General features: G+C 37.5%; 1 protein-coding gene across 1 annotated transcript in view; it reads left to right on the top strand.

Annotated features, from left to right (window-relative positions):
* Pde5a (phosphodiesterase 5A) overlaps positions 1-20,743 on the top strand; it is a 144,511-nt gene that overhangs the window by 27,481 nt on the left and 96,287 nt on the right. The window contains 1 exon segment of the mRNA XM_087193237.1: positions 2,475-2,564. Coding sequence (XP_087049363.1) covers positions 2,475-2,564 — 90 coding nt within the window.

Genomic DNA, 20,743 nt, shown 5'->3' with positions numbered 1-20,743 from the left:
ATTACTGTGTTATTGTGGATGTATTTCAATTTCAAATTTAGTCTTAGGAGTATCCTCACCTGTCAGATGTAGTCCTTACTCCTAAGAAATGGCCTTTTCTTGTGTCAGTTGGAATGTCTGTAGGACTTAGTGCATTCTCAACTCCTGATACACTTCCCCACCTGGTATCGCTATTCAGCTTTCAGAGTTCAGCAGCTAATTTTGCTAATCCTCTCAGAATTTTGATCTGTACATATCCAAAGTGAACAGCCACTCAGTCTTCTGCAGCCCTCCCCTACCAATCTCCTCTGACTGCCCTAACATAGCATTTCTATGTTGATTCCTTTCAGTTCTTTTTTGAAACTATTGCTCTATATGGGTGGCACCTGCCTTTCCAAACAGAAAGTACTTAAGGCAAAAACCCAGAGTGTCCCATAGTAAGTGTGTATCTTTCCCCTCTCTTGTCTGTGTCTGTGTCTAGACTTATGGTTACCTTCCGAGGGAGGTGAGTCCAGTAAGTTACTTTGTTTTTGCAAGTGATAGCCAGTCCCTGTGTTTTTTCGTACTGTCATGTTCTCATAAACAGTGAAAGCAATAATTGCAGTAACAATAGTGTTCCAGTTTTTCTTTGATGTGTCTTGGACCTGAAGTGTGGAGTCGTTCTCTGCTTACTCACTGCCTTTGCACTGACTACATTATTAAAGGAAACACTGAGGTGGCCCTTCACTTAAAGTTCATTTGAAGGGTATATTCATTCCCACTCACTTCAATGAAGAGTGACATCCAAGGTTGCTATTGATTTCAGTCTAATAATTGACACCAAAAAAGCTATGAAGTCCTACTAATTTCCATCTGTCAAATTATTGCTTTAATTAGCTAGTTGGATTAAATCCTCTTCTTTATAAACTAGCCTTGTAATTCTAATATTAATTAGTATGTTAATTTCAGGAGGTGCATTTTTATTCACACTTTGACTTATTAGTTTGTGAAATAATTCACTATTTGACAGTAATTTTTTGCGGCTTTAATTCATCAGTTATCAGAATCCTATCTATTTTCCTTGAAATCTAAAGATAAAATTCCTAAATATCTAAAGATAAAACAAGAACTATTTTACTAGAAACATTTATGGCCTTCTGTGTATCTCAATTAATATAACCTTGAGTATGTTTGCAGAAAAGGCAAAAATGCTGTAGTATTTGTAATATAAAATATTTATGCTGATTTTCCACCATTTTATAACTTTTCTCCTGAAAATATCTTTAAAGCCAAGTTTGGCCTTCTCAAGGGAAAATTGGCCTCATTTCTGACCCCATTTGATGGAATTTAATGTAATCACCTACTTCATTCACAGCTTTGGCTTTGCATGACTTTAAACTAATTTAATGAAAAAATAGAAATGACCTTCAAAGATGACGATTTTCCAGTGTGGATATTCCATATTCTCTGGAAGGATTTCCAAATGCAACGGTTTTGGAGCAGTGATGCTATTCTTAGATTGGGTGTGTAAATTCCCAAGGCTATTGCTTTAAAGAGAGCAACACTCATTCAGATGTTTATGTTCTAGAATGTCTGTTTCCTTTCTAACTTTACATCATGTATTTGTATCTGTTGATTTTCTTCACTGTAGTTTCACTCTTGCCTGACAAGTTTTGCTTTACACTACAGGGTAATAAGCTAAAATGATCACTTTTGATAACTGTGATACTCATTTATTTTAACAAAAACTAAGTATGGAGATACACTAATTAATTTAAAACTCATAGAGTTTATAGCCTAATTTTAGATCTTCCTAATCTAAAGTTCAATTGAAAATTGCCTTGTACCTTTCTGCAACCCACATTTAGAACTTTTTACATTTCGAAAGTCGTTTGTGATTCTTTATAATGTGCTTTGCAAAAAAGAGCAGAGATTCAAAAGATTAAGTAATTGCTTACAAACTAAGTCTATGCAGCTTTTTTATACAAACAAAAAGAATTCTTATGAAAACTTGAGATTCTACTTCAGGTACAGAATACTGAGGAAAACCAAAACAATTACAAAGGAAGCCATTTACTGGAAAGGTGACTTGGAAGTGGTAGGTTTTTAGAAAATGTTTTAGAACAGAGTTTGTTTTCCAAGGATGACAGTAAAATCAGGAAGTGAGATAGATGGGAACAGGCAAATTGTACCTCAAAATTTGAAAAATACCATTTTTCCTTAAATTGTCAGATTCTCTAATTAGTTAATATCTTCGATGTCTTTTATTTTTTAATGTTTGTTCAAGTCTGGCTTGGGGGTTTTTATTTGTTCCTCAAACATAGCTGCTAAAACCTTAGCTGTGTTTTTGTCAAAGATGATATGCACTTACATGATTTAATGCCTTTCGTAATGCTAAAATTGATAGAGTAACAATTTAGGTCAAAGGTTAAATTTCTGTAATCTAATAAATTAGAAAGATTAAATTGATCTTTGTGCAGGTCAGTCATTGCATTAAATTTCTTTTTCATTACTAGGATCCTCGGTTCAATGCAGAAGTTGACCAAATTACAGGTTACAAGACCCAGAGTATTCTTTGTATGCCAATTAAGAATCACAGGGAAGAGGTAAGCCAATTTTTCATGTTATAAAAGGTCATTTGGAAATATTGTTTTCTTTCTGGAAAAAATTGTTTTTACTTTGCACATAATATGAAATCATACTACAATGACTAGTTGGCTTTTAAATTAGCATATAAATAATTTAAATGTTCTGCTTGATTTTTTTATGTACTTTATGGGGCTGAATCCTGATCTTCGTCTTAGAACAAGTTTTATGCATGTCATTTCCTACCTCCTCTATTCCCCTGCCTTATTCTTTTAAGATATATAATTATGGTTGTGATTAGAATCAGTTTATTTCACATTATATTTTAAGTATCTGACTCATTTTATAAACGATCAACCAGTTGTAATGATCATCACTTGATTTCTTTGCATTCAAACTAAAATTTTGAAAAATAGAAATTATAGCCAATTGGAGAATGAGGCAGGAGGATCCTAAGTTTGAACCTAGCCTGGGTAATTTAGTGGCTTAGTGAGACCCCCATCACAAAAAATAAAAAAGACTGAGTCTGTAGTCCAGTGTGAAGGCCCTAGGTTCAATCTCTAACACCAACAAAGATAAGTATCACGTTTTCTCTTATATGAGAAACTGAAAATATAAATAAGGAGCAAAATAAAAGACATGGTAGGAAACCAGGAGCTAGATTTGTGGAGACAAGAAAGGGAGAACGGAAGTGTGGGAGTAAGAGGAAGTCATGTGATCAAGATGCAATATGTATATTTGCCAGTGCCCCAACATGAACTTAATTATGATGTATCATAAACATACACCAACAATAAAAATTTTAAAATCATAAAAAAGAAATGATAGCTAATTCTAACTGTGTAAATTTCAGTGTGAAATTGTAACAAAATGAAAATATCTTCATTTCTATTTCATCTAATTAGAAGATTTAGATTCTGCTACTACTGAGTTCCTTCTTCATTTTACACTTATTTGAGATAAAATAATTAATAAAATATCAATTAAACTGAATGAATTTGCATTCTCAACTCTGACTGCACATTATGACCAACTGGGGAATTCTAATAAATTACCAGTTGTATTAGGGTTCTCCAGAGAATTAGATCTCAGAGGATGTGTATAAATATATGAGGGGATTTATTATGGGAATTCCCTGTATGATATTCTGTTTTCAATCTGAAGAACCAGGAAACTGGGTGGTGTAATTTTATTTCGAGCCCTCAAGTCTGAGAAACTGAGGAACTGCTGGCATCCAAGCAGCAACTGGGTTCAAGGGTGCAAAGGCCCAAGAACCAGGGTTCTGACGTTGAGGTGGGAGGGAAAAATAGACATCTCCACTTTAAAAGAGAGGGAACTTTTTCTGTTCCTCTGCCTTTTTGTTCTATCCTGGTACTGAATAGATTGGATAATTGGATAATGCCTGCCCATCAGAGGATCATTTCCTCTCTCTACTGGCAAATGCTGTTTCCTTCCTCAACTGCCTTCACAGACCCACCCTGAAATAACATTTTCCAGGAGCCTGGATATCCCTGAACCCAGGCAAGGTGGCATTAAACTTAAACATCAATACTAATTAATTTAGAATATCTAAGGATCGGATCAGAATGCTGTCATGTATTTAAAGCTCTCTCAAATAATTATAAAGTATAACCAACGTTGAGAATCACTACTCTTAGTGAAAGCAAATAGACTGTAAGAGTTATAGTTTTTGGGGCCAGAGATTTAGCTCAATGGTGCCGCCACCTGCCTCAAAAGTGCAAGGTCCCAAGTTGGTTCCCCAGTACCAAAAGAAAATATTTAAGATTTATAGTTCTTAGCCATACTACAATCACCTAGAATCACCTGGGAAGCATTTAAAAATTCTAATTTAATGCTCAGCCTTAAATCACCATCTCTGGGATTGGATCCCAGGCTCGGTGTTGCCTCAAGTTCCCATGTGATGACAATAATTTATGCCCAAGTTCAGGAACCACTTCCAGTTGTATTAGAAATGCAGATGGTCCCCAACTTTCAATGGTTTGAGGTGTTTTTGTTTTTGTATTTTTACTTTTTGGAGGTGCAAAAGCAATACACCAGTAGAAAGTCTATTTTGAATTTTTGAGTTTGATCTTTTTCTCGGCTAGTGATATGCAGTAGACAACTCTCTCTCATGATGCTGGGTGGCAGCAGCATCTGAGAGTCCCCAGCGAGCCCAGTCTGGAGGGTGAGCAAGTGGTGTCTTGGAGTGCACTGTGTTGCCAAGCGAGGATGTTTGTAGATTAGGTGTGTGCATTTTCCACTTAGGGTATTTTTGGTGTTGGCTGGGGTTTGGGGGGCAACACCCCATCATAAGTCAAGGAGCATCTATAATTGATTTATATTCTGACATCCTTCTGTACCCTTCTCCATCCACTCTGCTACCAGATTCCATTGATTTTTTTTTTCCAATTAGCGCTTCCCATTTCAGTTTCTTTCTTTTTCATTTGCTCTCCCCGCACCATAATTCAGATCTTAAAGCAATGCCTGAACTTTTTAAATGTTCTTATAAGACTTTCCAGACTTTCAGGCAGTTTCCACTCAGTGCACCTTGCATATCCCTGCCCTGGGAATTTTCCTAAAACATGGCTTTCTAAATCAGTGCTTATAAGACCTTAAAGTGCATAGGAATCACCTGGAGACCTTGTTCAGACACAGATTCTGAATTCAGTAGATTTAGATGGAACATGAGATTCTTTTCTAACAAGTACCAGATTGATGATGTCTGGGGTCCTCAAATCACAGTTCTGTTCATCTTGCCTTGTAGCAGGTATGTTATGAAAGTACTATATCTACCCAGTTCCAGCTGTCTCCCACCACATCTCATTCCTCTAGGTCTCAATATTATCATGGTAAAACCTTGTGTTCCTTGCCTTGGCAATAGAGAAGAAATACAGAGACATTCTGAAAATTCCACAGATTGAGGTGAGATCAAAATATACAGTGAATTTTACATTTTAAAAATGTCTTACAGTAAAAGACACAATGCCATTTATCCCCCTCAAAATATCACCCTTCACTTCAAATACACTTATTCTATTGTTCTTGCCACATTCTGAAGCAATTCTTGGAGTCCTCTTTCATGAATGTCTTTTCAAAGTGTGATCAAAATTATAGAGAAGGCTACTGTTGAGTGCCATCCAATGGAAAGGCAGGTTCATATAAACATGGTGCTCTTCATCTACCTTATTTACCAGATCTTGTACCATGTAACTTCTAGCTATTCCCCTAAATGCAGGTGACCAGGAAAGGTAAATGTTTTGAATTGTTTGAGGACATGGAGGTAATTATGACATTGCACTAGATACATTTATGATTAATGGCAAATATGTCTTACTGTAACTTAAACAGTCACTATATTTTTTGAAGACAGCTCATAAGTGGACAATGGATGAGTTTTGATAAATGTATATAGAGTCATGTGACCCCACTTCAATAAGACACAGAACATTTCTGTCACCTCAGATGTCCCTCAGCTCCCTTTGTCACTATTTTTTGTTTTGTTTTGTTTTGTTTAGAATGCTACATAAGTGAAACCATGTAGTCTGTGGTCTTTTGTATCTAGCTTCTTTCTCGTAGCACAATGCTTGTGAGACTCACCCACATTGTTGTGTGTATCATTAGTGCACCCTTTCTATTGCTAAATGATTTATTTCATGGTATGGATCTATATTACAGTGGTTTATCCACTCAGCAGTTGATAGACATTTGGAGCTTTCTAGTTTCTCTCTATTCTGATAAAAGCTGCTATAATGTCTGCATGCAGATTTTTGTGTGGACTTGTGTTTCCATTTCTCTTGGGTAAATATATAGTAGGGTAATTGCTAGGTTGTATGGCAGATATATGTTTAATCTTCTGGAAAATTTCCAAACTCACATCTAAAGTGGCTATCTCATATTACATTCTTATGAGAGTAGAGAATGTAGAAGTACTTTCTACTTACTTTCTTACTACCAGAGTAGCAAAATAAGAGAAGTTGAGTTGTTTAACATCCTTGATTCTAGCCACTGTAGAGGGGAAGACTTAAATTTGATTACAAGAATACAGATCTGATTAAAGTGGGCTCAGTTGCAGTTACCCAGGAGTCCAAAGTTCTCCCTCAGAGTTTGGTTGGGTTCCTGAGCTTTCTCTTGTCCTTCCCTGTGCCTTTCTGCCCTTTCTTACTGCCTCTGTTTTGCCCTCTGACAACTTGATAAGAAGCTTGGGCTCTTCACTGATTTCCAAAAATGTTCACTCACACCAAGCATTCCATGAGATTAAAAAAAAAATCCCTTTGGTGACTTCACTGGAGACTTAGTCACTTTAATCAAGAGAGAGTTTCCAAAACATAGCTTTTTAAATGTATTGCTGACCCTCTCTGTTCTCCTCTTGCTGCCTCTTTTCCCATATTTTCGTGGGCCAGTCTGCAGTTATTTCCTGTGAGAATTACTTCTTCAGGAGAAAGGAATGAAGAGAAACAGAAAAGTAGATAGACTCTCAGCATGGCTGTTGTATAAAAAAGTAACTTGACTGAGCAGGAATCAAGGGCAATAACAAGACGCAGTATATGACTTCCAGAATTATCTCTAAATTTTAGCTATGTAAACATACTCAGGGCAGTTTTTGCTTTGTATGCACACACAACTCTTCTTTTTCTCTCATGAAATTTTCAAAATCAAAATGTAGAGTTCCAGTGAGGTTTTCGAGAGTAGTTGTGAAGATTGTTTGCTCTGGGATTGAATCCCATTTTAACCACTTCCTTGATGACTAACCAGGATAGAACTGGTTAATCTCTTTGAGCTTCACTTTCTTCATCTGCAGAACAGGGGTAAGAAAAGGGCTTGTTGGGAGGATAAAACTCATTCATGAGTGTAGAGGGCCTATCCGTGTTCCTGGCACACTGGAAGTGGTCAGTAAATTCCCCCTAGTATTTTTGAAAAGGAGACAGAACTAGCAAAGTTTTTAAGAAAGACAAGGAATGAAAGAGTTTTACAGAGATGTTGTTAGCCACACTATAATCAGCCAGCTGGAAACAAATAATAACTCTCACAGCCCCTGACTTAACTAGTCTATTCATTATCCTCTAACAAGTGTTAAAATTAAAAGAAAAATGCTTTACACTCTTTTTCTCATGAGTGAAGTTAAATACATCTGGAGTCTTCTTATCTTTGTGTTAAGTTCAACTGTACTGAGTAAGCCAGGTCCCATTCCAACTACATACCTGAGAACATAAAAAGAACTATGGTTATTGAATTACTATTTACTGATTGGTTATAGAACACCTTGATACCTTTTAGTGACAGAGGTTTCCCAACACAGGAAGGCCAGCTTTGAAAAGCTGCTTGAATGGAGTAGAGTCATATTAAATTCTAAAACTTGAACTGTGACACAGAGCAGAAAATTTGGAAAGATTTTTAAGATTCACTGAAATATCTACATTTTGTTTTTGCATCTTCTTGTGAAATATTTCAGCTAATTAAAATTTTTTCAGAAGTTCTTTTTATTTATGTCATACACTTAAGTGTAATAGATATAGCAGAGCTGTGTCAAAATAGGGCTCACAACCCTTCCTAAACTTCTGTGACAGAATGTAGGGAACAGGGAAAGGGGACGTTACCAGAACCTCTGCAGTGAGTCCTGGTCTCCTGCGGGCCACGGAAGCACACAGCGAATTACAGGAAAGGTAGAAAAATGAGACTGAGAAGAAGCTCAGCTTTGGGTCTGATCAGTGCTGCTCTGGGCAGCAAAGACAAAAGCCCCCAGCTTACTGCACCTTTTATTCAGTACATCCGGAGAAACAAATGTAACAAATGACTTGCAGAAGAGTTCAGTAGTTCCCATTGGGATAAACAAGGTGTAACAAAAGGCTTGCAGAGAGTTCAGTACATCTTGGGTAAACAAGATGTTAACAGTCCAAGAACAACGAGGAACTGAGCAGATGTTTGTTCTCCCAGGATGTTTTCAGCTCCCAGGATGCTTCTTGTCCTGGAGAATCACAGCATCACTGGATCACTGAAGTCTCAGTTGTGACAGTTATTCTGTAGCTGGGCTGTAGGCAAGAGAACTAGGCTAACCAAATGATTTTTCCCTAGAATTATGCAGCATTGCTCCCAACAACAGTAGATCTTTGGGGAAAAAATCATAAAGGGTATGTTTTTGCACTCTTCCTCCCCCTGCCTGAGAGTCTGGGGTTAATGGGCAAAGTGAAAAAACAAAAACAAAACTAGAGAAGCTTAGGGAGGTTAAAATAATTTATTTTGAAAAGGTCAAAGAGCTACTAAGTAGAGGAAATGAATAAAGACAAAAGGAAAAATTAAGGGAGAGAAGAGAGCCAGTCCAGGGTATGTATGAGAGAGTGGTTTGGGGTTATGGAGTAGAACTTTGGATATCACTTTAGAAATAACTGCTTTATGTGTGGAAAAGTTACTGTGGTATTTATTGAGCAGGTCCTGTAGAAAGCATTCTAAGGACCTCGAAGATATGAATTGGTTTAATCTTCATAACAACCATAGGAAGCAGTCATTATTTTATTACGACTGAAACTTGTTCAAAGTCACATAACTAAATACTGTCAAAGCTGACTTTCAAATCTAAGCAATTGGACTAAAAGGTCATAATTTGGACAAGAGGCTTTTTACAAATTCTGCCAGGGATGAGGGCTCTGCTTTCCTCCCTTTTAAATGATTGTTGCTTTGGCAGGTGGAGAGAGTAAAGTGACTGATGTGTTCACGTGGCCACAACCAGGAGACCTGGCTAACTTCTGGTGGCTTCTCAGTGTTAGTGTTCAGACTGCTGTGCAGACCCTTTTGAAAACTGCGCATGAGGGTGTGTGTGTGTGTGTGTGTGTGACAGAGACAGAGACAGAGCGATATCATCATCACATCTTCTGCAACATCTTAAGAGGAATCACGAGAAAAATTTTACCAGGACAGAAAAGTTACAGGAACATGTTTCATACTAATCTGGGTCAGTGTACTCCAGAGAAGAACTCTGGTATCCACATGAAGCATAATGAAAAAAAAGTGCAGCCAGTATGTGGATTTTTAGGACTGCTGTTAAACTTCTCTCAGACCTACAGACATGGACCAGTTTATATTTTTTTCACTTACATTAGTTAATTCTATAACCAGACAATTCTTTTATGTTTAGTAAAGAAGTACAGGGAAATTCAACTCTTTCACTCTAGCTCAGATGACCTATTTTTGAAACACTGTCCTCCCCCAAAGTATCCGCCTGTTGTGACATGGTAGGGATGAGTGTTCTTTTTTATTTATAGGGACTGCAGCAATGTAACCAACCCTGGATATAACTTACACAGAAAGTCTTATTTGTCTTGTGGCCTACTGCTTTTTTTCTCAATAGACCTTTCGGGGAGAAGCAGAAAAAGGCACAAGAAAGGACATTATCAAATAATGCAAGCTCTGATGATTTCTTATTGATCTGAGCTGGAGATTCTGTCCAACAGTGTCTTTCAGCTGAGGCTGGAACACTGTGGTTGAATATTAACTTCAGGTAGAAATCCAATTTGGAATCAGAGCTCTCCTCATTTTTATCATATCATTTTATTTCATCATACTTCATAATATACTTGCATTCCTTAATGCAAATATGATAGTTTCAGTGGAAGATTTATGATAAATTCTTTACAACGTGATGGTGGAGCATAGTAATTAAATATCTAGTTAGGTATATTTTCCTTTTAAGAAAAATCTGAAAATATTTTTTAAAGTATCAGCTAATGTTTATGAGAATTATATGAGATAGATACTTTGATGAATCAAAAGCCATTTAATGCCTCCAAAAATATTACAAAATAAGGCACAAATGTGATAGGATGTGTAATTCCAACCACAATTTACAAAAGTAAATGTTTTCTAAAATTGAAGCTTTATGACTTTATCTCATTTAAAAATAATCCTGTTTACTTTTCTCTAAAGCATCTTATTTTGACTAGTAATTCTTGAATCATTGAAATATGTAGAGCAATGGTCTAGGCAGTAAAGACATTTTTTAAAAAGTGAAGCAAGGAGAATACTTGCTTTTAATTTCTTTTAGTTTGGAGAGGTAGATCTTGTACACCAAAAATTTAATATTCATGCAAGGGAACAAGTTAAATCTTAAATGAGTCTGATAATCAATACTTGAGTTGAGAGGCAACACTGGATTGGTATCTACTATGGGAGAAGGAAAGCTGAATTCTGTGTTTGCTCCTGTGTTTGACCACAGGCTTAAGGGAGGAAGCATGCGCTCCCAGGATGGAAGTTTGCTCTCCACGGAGGGTGGAGACAGAGAGACCCTGGCCTGTGGTCGAGGCCCACAGAGTTCACTGGTGCTGTTTTAAATTTGGCAGGTGAACTTGGTGCGAATGAATGTTATGCATGTGTAATCCTTCAATTCTTAGTCAAAATAGGTGAAAATATGACTACAAAAATAAGCAGAGTAGCAGTAGACTCAGCTGATCTAGAATTATTTCAGTCTTAAAGAATTGACTGTTACATTTTTAATAGCTTATAAATTGTATTTGTTCCCAGGCAGTACTCTTTCTTGCAGCTTTGTTTTAGAAACAAAACAGAAGTGCTCCACACAGTTTTTTTGTTCTGGACTTAATGTCGTGGTGGTGATGAGCCTTTCTTTAGCTTTTTCCACATTGCCCTTTAAATAATAAACAAGTGTATTTTACAAAGAAGAAATTAGCCACTTCCCTAAGGCAAAAAACACTTAAAAACTTAAAAACAGGTGAAAAACAGTGCTAATAGGTGAAATCCCTGAGTCTCCACTGTGGGACCAGGAAGAAGAAAGGGTGAATAAAAGCCTGAGATTAGCTGGCACTATGTATCCAAATATCTTGTTTTCAATGCTCAGAAAATTTCATTCATACTGAATACTGAATGTTTTATTCATTCAAGAACAGGCTTATCTTCATTGCTCTGTTCAGGCTAAGCATTCTAATACTTGTTGCAATGCATTACATTTTTAAATTAATAGATTATTTATAAATTTAATTTTGATAAATTTTACATAATAACTGAATAATGAATATTAGATATCTGAAACCAGTTGCAGATAAGCATAAAAAATGTCTTTGTACAATATCTGACCCAACACTGCATAATTATACCCTGGATGGATTTTGACTACTAAATAATTTCCATGTTTTCACACATTCTTAAAGAGCTAAGGTAGTTGTCAATGAAATTGTTGCTCTCTATAGATACACATGAAAGCACTACAATCATTGGAAAGCTAAAATTACATAGATAAAATGCTTTATGGAGTGTTAAATAATTTACATTCCTTTTAAATTCAATTACTGTCAATATCTGCATTATGTAAAGTTTTATGTTCATACCTTATCTGAAAATCACTTCTTGTTTCTCATAGAGTGAAAATTAGTAATCCAGGTTCAATTTAAATTAAAGAATTTAAAAGGGTAACATTACAACATTTTGAATTTTGCTTATGTGTCAGTTCATACTACTGAAATAAAGTGAAAATGACCTGGATTTAGAATTTCAGATCTTTTGATTGTTATAAATTATTTGATAACCAGCAACCTGACAAATTATACTAAGTGATTCTAAACAAGTATTTATTATCTCACAGTTAGTTTTTGTGGTTCAAGAATTCTGGAATGGCTTAACAAGCTGGGTATTTCTGGTTCAGATGTGGGTAGGGACTTCTCTATTTGTGCATGAGTGTTCACTTCCAAGAGGCAGGAGGTTCAATTTCTTGCTGTGTGGACCTCTCTATAAGTTGGTCAGTGTCCTCAGCACACAGCAGCTAATTTCCCCAGAGTGAGCAATCCAAAGCAGAATAAGCAAGGAGGATGCAACAGTGCCTTGTATGATCTGGTCTCCAAGGTCGTATACCACCCGAACCTTAGCAGTGCTCTGTTCTTCAGAAACAAGAAGTTGAGTCCTGCCCAAACTCCAAGAAAGGGGAATTAGGCTCTACATCCTGAGGAGTCGTATCAAAGAATTTCTGGAGATATTTTAAATCCACCAGAAGTAGTATGATGTTATTATTTATTATATATAACACATAAAGCAATTTTTAAAACTGCCCAGATAATAAGAGAAACTTTGCTTGTTAATTAAAAAAAAATAAGATCATTGTTTTTTCATCCTCACATGCACTAAATCATTATGTGAGCCATCAGAGGCAACATAGACTGGGTTTACAAAAGGGTCGAGTTGATATTCAAAATTGGTTTGTGAGTCAATGGGAAAAGAGGAAGCAGAGAATTAAAAGAGGAAGGCTGTAGAGAAAAAGAGGAAGATGTCTACGGTGGCCCATGATTGAGGGATTAAAAGACATTTACACTGTTACAGCACGAATACGGTTCTGGATGGGATTAACTGCATGTAATGCTTAATGCCACAGGAATGCTCTTTAGTATTCTTTTATTATATTTTCTGCTCTGTTGTTTTCTTCCTCTGTTCATGTTCCAAATACAGTAGAGACAAATGTTACTTTGGTACAGTGTTTGCTTGAGTATCAACTGGGAGAAGGGAGTGTTTGCAAATGAGGCCATACAGGTAGGCAGAGGCCAGATCATGAAGAGCCTTCTATGACTAGGCAAACAGGTGCTGATTTTTTTAAAGGCCAGGAAACATTTGCTATTAAAGATCTGTGTGGCCAGAGCATTAAATACATGTATTTTATTTTGTTTACTATCTAGTCCATAGCTGATAACTTGACACTTGATAGGTTTTGATAAATATTTTCCGTATTTTTTCATGTACTGTTTCTAGGGGCAGGAAAGGTGATAAGGGCTTTTGGCAGGAGCCACTATCTTTGAATAATTCACCAAAGTGGAAACCACAGAGGAAAGGAGAGGGTCACCCCGTGTTTGTTTTTGGTGTTTTAGAAAACATAGAGTTGTTCCTTTGACCACATACATGTGAATCTATATGAAAGGTGATGTTATAAACATCCAGAGAATGGATGCTGTTCTAAAAGGAAGGCCTTGCAAATATAGATTGTAGGAAACAGGGAAATGGACTTTGGATTTGGGAAAGGGTCTGTGGATGGGAGGGATAGGCGGCAGGGAGGATGGGAGGGAAGGGAAATAAAAAAGATCAAGATGACATATGTGTATTACCAATTCCCACTTATGTTTCACAAACATATGCTAATACAAAAGGGAAAAAAATTACCATGGAAAAATTGGAAGAGTCCTCAGTGTTACCCAGCAGCATGCTGCTGGCACTGTTGTAAACAAGCAAATTAAGGCAAGATTCTTGCCAAGAGATTAATGTACCCATTGAGCATATCGTCTAAGAGCCAAGACAACTTTCTGAAATGTGTGAAGGGAAAAATACTCAGAAAAAAAAGAAGCCAAAGAGAAAGGTATCTGGGCTCAGCTAAAGTACCAGCCTGCTCTACTAAAAGAACACTGTGAGAACCAATGGGAAGGAGCTGGAGCCCCTGTGAATGTACCACACGACAGGTGTTCTAAAAATAAGTAAATAAATAGCCCCAGAAATGTTTTTTTTTAAATGCTTGCAAGGTTTTTACAGTAATCCAGAGGCAAGATGGGCCAAGGCTTGGGAGGAAGAAACAAAGAGAGTAGATTTGTTACTTCTGCTTGGCAGCTTGAGTAACTGATATGATAGAGGAACAATAAAGAAGGAAGACTCTAAAATACATTAGAGGTTCTTAAGTTATTAGGGGAGATATCTGTGGTAGCCCTAAAATATGCAACCAGTTGATGATAAACAGAAATTAGCTTTCTTTTAAAACAATTTTGTTTTACAACTTTCTCCTCTCTCCTCAAATCTCCTCCTATCAGCTGATGGCCTTGCATACTCTCTCAGGAGAAGATAAAGCAATTAGAAGGGCTCCCCCCAAGTCTTGCCCCTGCTCCTGGGCCACAGGTCCTCTTCTTTCTCTTTTGCCTCCTGGGGATGAGCCTCACTCAGTCAGTAACCCACCCCCGTAGCAGACTGTCTCCCGGCTCACAGTTTCAGACGTGGCTGGCAGCTGATTCTTCCTTGCAGTTTCCCTCTCTACCCAATCTGTTCATCAGCACCCAAATAAGTGGCTGTCTCTCCCATCTTAAAACAAAAGCTCTACATCCCCCAGAGCACCTGTCTCTCAGAGCCCAGTTCTTTCCTCTGACCACTGTCAGAACGAAACTCTGTGAAAGAGCTGTCCAGTCCATTTTTACCGCTTCCATTTCTTTCCATTCTCTCTGGAACATTTCCCACTCAGGGCTTCACCTTCACTAGGAAACTGCTCCTGGCAAGGCCCCAGTGACTTCCCTTGGACAAGATGTAGTGATTGTTTCCCAGCCTGCCAGCAGCATGCTAACTTGGTTGGTGGTCACTTCTTCCAACAGGGCACATTTTTTCTAATGCTTCCTAGGACCTTGGACTCCTGTTTTCCTCCTATATTCTGACAACTTCTTTTTGTCTCCTCAATGGGTGCCTGCTCATTACAACAGTGCTAATGGCCCAGCCTTGGTCTTTTTTCTATGACTTCACTCATTCCTTTCAAGATTTTGTCTGCTTTCGTAGCTTGAAACATGAAACACCATTTACAAGCTAAGCAAATTGATATTGGAGCTGTACCTATGTCTTCGGTTTAAACTCATCTGTTTAGCTCCTCACTCTGTTCATCTATGCCTGTCTTCTTGAACTCAGATCCAAAACCAAACTCATCTTTCTCCCACAAACCTGTTCCATCCACCAGACTCATCCCCATCTCTGTTAACAGTCTGTCATTCCAGCCATAAAGGCTAAATTTGCCAGCGCCATGCTTGACTTCTTTCTCTCACAGTGGATAATCAGTTTGTCACCATACATTGTTGGCTTTACTTTCTATCACTGTTCCTTGCACTGCTAACTTCCTGGATCAAGGCCATCATTATGCAATGCTTGGATTATTATGACAGCTCCCCAACTGGTATAGTTGCTTTAAGCCTTTAACTGTCTACAGTTTACTCTAGAGTTTATAAAATATGTTAGATATCATCACTCCCCCGTCACTGGCTTTCTATCTCACCCTAGAACCAAGGCCCTACATTTGTAGCTCGTCATGCCCCTGGGACCTTTCCCACTGATCTTACCTCCCTCCACTCTCACTCATTCCTCCCCAGCACACTAGGAGCCTTGCTGTTTCTCAGATAAGCTCTAGCCCCAGGGCATTTACACTTGCTGTGCCCTTTCACTGAAAGTTTCTTCCCCCAGCTATTCACATGGCTCACTTCCACATCTTTAGGCTTTTACTCAAATGAGACCTCACTAGGACTTTCTTTGGCTGTCCTTGTTAAATACAAACCAATATCTTGCTTCCTTGTTCTGGTTTCTCCTTAACGCTTAGACACTTGGTCACCATCTGACACACCACATGTTGACTTACTTGTCTGTCTGTTGTCTGTCTCCTCTCATTAAACCATAAGCTCCGTGGAGCAAGGTGAGACAAAAATGTTTCATGGAAGAGGTGACATTTAATCTTCATTTATGGTATGCAGCAATCTAGTTTATCTGAGAATTTACGGTATGATTCTTTTTCAGTGTGCTTCTTTACCATCTTGAAGCATAGTACCCAAACTTGGCTGACAAACTAAGGATTCTCAAGTAGAAATTCAGCCAAGGCTGTGGAATAAATAGAACAAGGAATAGGATCTTCATGCTTGGGGACTGATGATAGCTTTTGTTTGTTGATATTGTCATCCACATTTTAGATGAGGAAATATGGACTTGGTCAAGCCCCATATCAGACCCATATCATCTTAGTCTAAGGCTGTATTTTCTGCTCCATGCAGTAATTGCCTTTCTTTATCTTTACTAGTGGTTATACCTGGAAAGCTACTAAGTCTCTGAAAACTGGAAGAGTATAGTAATAAAATCCAGAATGGCAAATTGTAATTCTCAATAATGTGAATTACTTCCTTCCATGGAGCCTGGTGTGGCTATGTGGATGAGGATCTGTCTCTTTCATGGTGACACTTCTAACTAAGCATTCACTAGTGAGACAGAGGCTGCCACTTAGCTTTCTACCTACAGACAGGATTAGCTCTGCAGGCCCAGGGGCATGGAGCTAAGCATTCAGTTGACTAGTCAGAGGGAATTCTCTTGACCCCTTTGACATTGCCTCATCTTTAAATGAGGTTCCATCTCTTCAATATTTCAGTGCATGAACTTGCTTTTGCCACTGTTACTGTGTCATTTCTCTCCATTTGTACTAGATCCACATTGTGTGCATATCTTTAACCCTGTAATTAGCAGGACTTTTTATCAGGACAGCATTTTACCAGGCTGTAGAGACACAGCCCCATTACAGTTGCAGGCAGTGCTGGAACAAACTTGTCCCTGGTTTGACAGAGCCCAGATATAGTAACACTGTCCAAGGTAGGCCTAAGCTTCACAGGCCAGCACCTGGTGGCCGACCGGACACTGCCTTTAAGATAAATCTTAGTTATTAAGTAGACCTAAGGCTCTGAAGTCATTTTTGGAAATATCATGTGAAAGGGTGAGTACAAACAGTGTTGGAAGTGTTCCGATACAAAGTACAGTTTATATGCTGTATGTTGATAAACAATTTTTATTGTAATTTTGGAGTTCCTCCCAGTTAAACAAAGAGGCGGAGTATGAAAGGAGCTCTGACTTTTCAGCAAAAATGACCCATATTAACAGCAGTGACCCCTTTCTTGAGCAATTTTCTGCCCCTCTAAGCTTTGTGTGACTGGCCTGTAAAGTTTCAACATGAAGTACAAACACACAGAGAAGTTTTGAAGTCCCTTTGAGACAGAGAATGTGATAGTGCCTACCACAGGGCCCATCACCTAGTAGGGATTCGGAAAATATCCATTTCCTGCTTGGAGGGGGTGGGATATTGCAAGGCCAGACAAATGGAGGAATGGAAAGTTAAACAACAGCAATAAACACTGAACATGCCGTGCCATGGGAAAGACAGCAGGCTCTTTTCTGCTATGTAATTTGTATCTCCGGCCATTTTAAAAGGGCACAGGAGGAGACTTTGTTCACAGTGGCTATGTGCTATTCTGTCTCAGGACTGAATCTTTATCCCAAGGGACAGAAAGGTCTAAATAAGAAAGCAGAAGGTTCCTATGATGTAGTATTTGGCAGGGAGGACGAATTTTCTTCTATGAAAAAGGATGAGAATAAACACAAATCAAGACTTATGCCAAGTATCCACTGTGTGGAAAGAACCCAGTCTCAGGTTAGCTGTATTCCCATTGCAGAATGTTGCTGGGCAGGACAGCTGCTCACTCCCTGGACCCATTGGGAGCATCCATCCTGCCCAATACCACCCAGCAAAGGGTCAGGACCTCAGCCTGCTTTACCATTCTCCAGACAGCAGGGCACCCAGCGCCTGGCCTCTGACTCACATACCTGGAGCACTTACAAATTCACTTCTTTAAATACTTTTTTTTAACTAAGAGAAAACATACATAAAGGGAAGTACACAGATCTCAATACACAATTTAATGAATTTTGACAAGGTATATACGCCATTGACTTAATACCCCAGTGAATCTGACCACCTACAGGCAACATTGTCCTGGTATTTATCACAGTGATTTAGTTTTGCTTTTTCTTATAGTATCTATTTATTTTTTGAGACCACATTTATTATTCGTTTTTCCTTGATACATAAGATTTTTTTTAAATGTGTAAGTGGTTCCTGGCTATAAAACCTTGCCACAAGATTTATAATCCAAGTCAAAGAAAACATCTTTTAATAGCCATTTTAGGTGTGTCTTTGTTTCTTAAAGTTATAATTTTGAAATTGGTCCATTCCCTTTTATAAAAATGTGCATTGACATAAGCATACTGATGGAATCCAAAGGCAAAACATTAATATGTACAGGAACCTTTGGTCTTTGGGAGTCTTTTAATTTATAAAAATACAAGCTGTGATAAAAAAATACAGTGAAGGTTTAAGTTTTTGAAAATTATTTCAGTAAAAGACACACTGTCATTAATCCCCTTTAAAATATTCCCCCTTGCTTTGAACACACTTATCCCACTGCTGTTGCCACTTTCTGAAGCAGTTTTGGAAGTCCTTTTTCCTGAGTAGCTTTAGTTGTGCTGCCATGGCTGCCTAGATGTCCTGAATGGATTTATAACATTTACCTGTCATGGTCATTTTAACTGTGGGGAGGAGCCAGAAGTTGCACAGTGCTAGATCCCGTGAGTAATATGGATGCGGTCACTTGTGATGTTTGTATTTGACGGAAATTGCCATAAATATTTGATCAATGAGAGGTGGCCATAAAATACAGTGAATGTTTAAATTTAAAAAGCATTACAGTAAAAGACAGATTGCTATTAATCTTCCTCAAAATAGTCTCCCTCACTTTGAACACACTTACCCCATTGTTCTTGAAAATGTAATAAGTTTTTAAAAATTTAAACACTCAAAAATTATCTTTCAATCACACTTTTGTAGTCCTTAAGAATTTGTGTTTTATACTACTGCTGCTTTCCCTTTTTCCAGCGTGGGGTTGGGTGGGATGGAAGTAGTAGTAAAAATAATGTAGGCTTTGCAGTCAGACCTGAAGAACATATCTTAGTTTGTACATTATTGAACTATTTCCATAATTTGTCTGAACATCGGCTTACCCTGTGATAAAACAGGAATAATAATATCTACTTATGAGATCATGGTAAAGATTAAAGAAATGAGTTAACAGATGGAAAATAGCTGTCATATGGCAGGCTCACTGTCTTTTTTTAGGCAAACTATTTAGCATATGAATTGTTGTGTGTTTGGCTAGAAAGAGATGTATTAACGCTGCTGGAAACTGGCATGGATTATATTTATCTGATGCCAATTACTTTTACCCGTATTGCTTTGCACATCTTTCAACTTCCTAGAAGCTTTTGTTCCACTTGGCCGCCTGTTCCTAGCCACCTAGGCTGTGAGAGTAAACCAAAAGTATCCTTCTCTTCTATTCATACTCGACTTGTCTGACAACGAGATGTCATAAACCTTCTCTTGAGATAAATTAGTAGGTATGTGTGGAGGATGCACAAACAAGTGAATAAAAGAGATTGCAATTAAATAAAATTAATCTTGCTGAACATTTAAAGGAATATCACATCTTTGCCTCTCAAATCTGTTCATAAATGCCCAATGATCCAAAAACAAACCAACAAAAACAAATAAAAAGTCAAAATTAGCACAGACTCACATAGACAACACAGAAGAGGAAACCAATGTAGCCAATAAAGATGTTCATCTTTTCTAGAAATCAGGAAAATTCAAATTAAAACAACAATGAGAGATAGTTTTATAGCCATCAATTGGCAAATATTAAAAAAGCCTGAGGTGCTGGTGAGGGTAAGAGGTTAACAGAAACTCTTACCGTTTACTATTAAAACTATTAATTTCTGCAATCTGTTTGGATAATTAACTACAGTGAGGCTCTTGTATATGTGCATAAGGAAACCCATAGAAAGATACTCATTATAAATTGTTTGTTATAGCAAAATACCGCCAACAACTAAAACAGCTATCATTTTGGTATGGAATGAATTAAAATTTGGTAGGAACTACAATATTGTGTGTAAAATGAATGAACCAGATCTATATCATTTGATCTAAAAAAGCAACGTTGAATACAATCAAGTTGAAAAATAGTGCATATTATAGGATTTTATTTTCATAATCTTTTAGAAAGATGGACATGCTATGTGTTGTTTATAGATATATATATATTTGATAAGAGTATAATGAACAAGGTTGACTCTTGGGAGGTGGGACAAGAGGGAAAAGAAAGAGACTGGAAAAGGAAAATATAATTTAATTTTATCTTAATTCAATAATAATAAGGAAATCACCAAGTACAGTGATATACATTTAGTAATTGTGTGTCAGTGGTTCTAAAAATATCTTTTGTCCCTGGACCAGAGGCACAGCTTAAAAACTTGTGGAAATACAATTCCTAGGCCCAAACCCTGATATACTGAATCTGAAACACTGGAGGTGAGGCCCTGCATTGTCCCTGTTTCAGATGACAAAGACATGGGTGCTTACTGTCTTTTTGTCTGTGATCTTTCCATACTTTTTTAATTGTCGAAAAAAGTTAAGAATTGTTTACTTAATCCCTCTTCCAAAATCCCAAAGTCTCCCTCTCCCAGCCTCTAAGTTGCAATTCCATGGCTACAGGCTTCAGAACATGAACTTCTCACTGTCATATGAAGTTCTCAGATGTGTGCAGATCTGTTACTATTGAGCAAAGGGTAG

Source organism: Heterocephalus glaber, unplaced genomic scaffold (assembly GCF_053883595.1).
Source record: "Heterocephalus glaber isolate CG9 unplaced genomic scaffold, H.glaber_assembly_v1.0 deba00001586, whole genome shotgun sequence".
Taxonomy (NCBI): domain Eukaryota; kingdom Metazoa; phylum Chordata; class Mammalia; order Rodentia; family Bathyergidae; genus Heterocephalus; species Heterocephalus glaber.
This window is presented reverse-complemented; position numbering and strand designations above follow the sequence as displayed.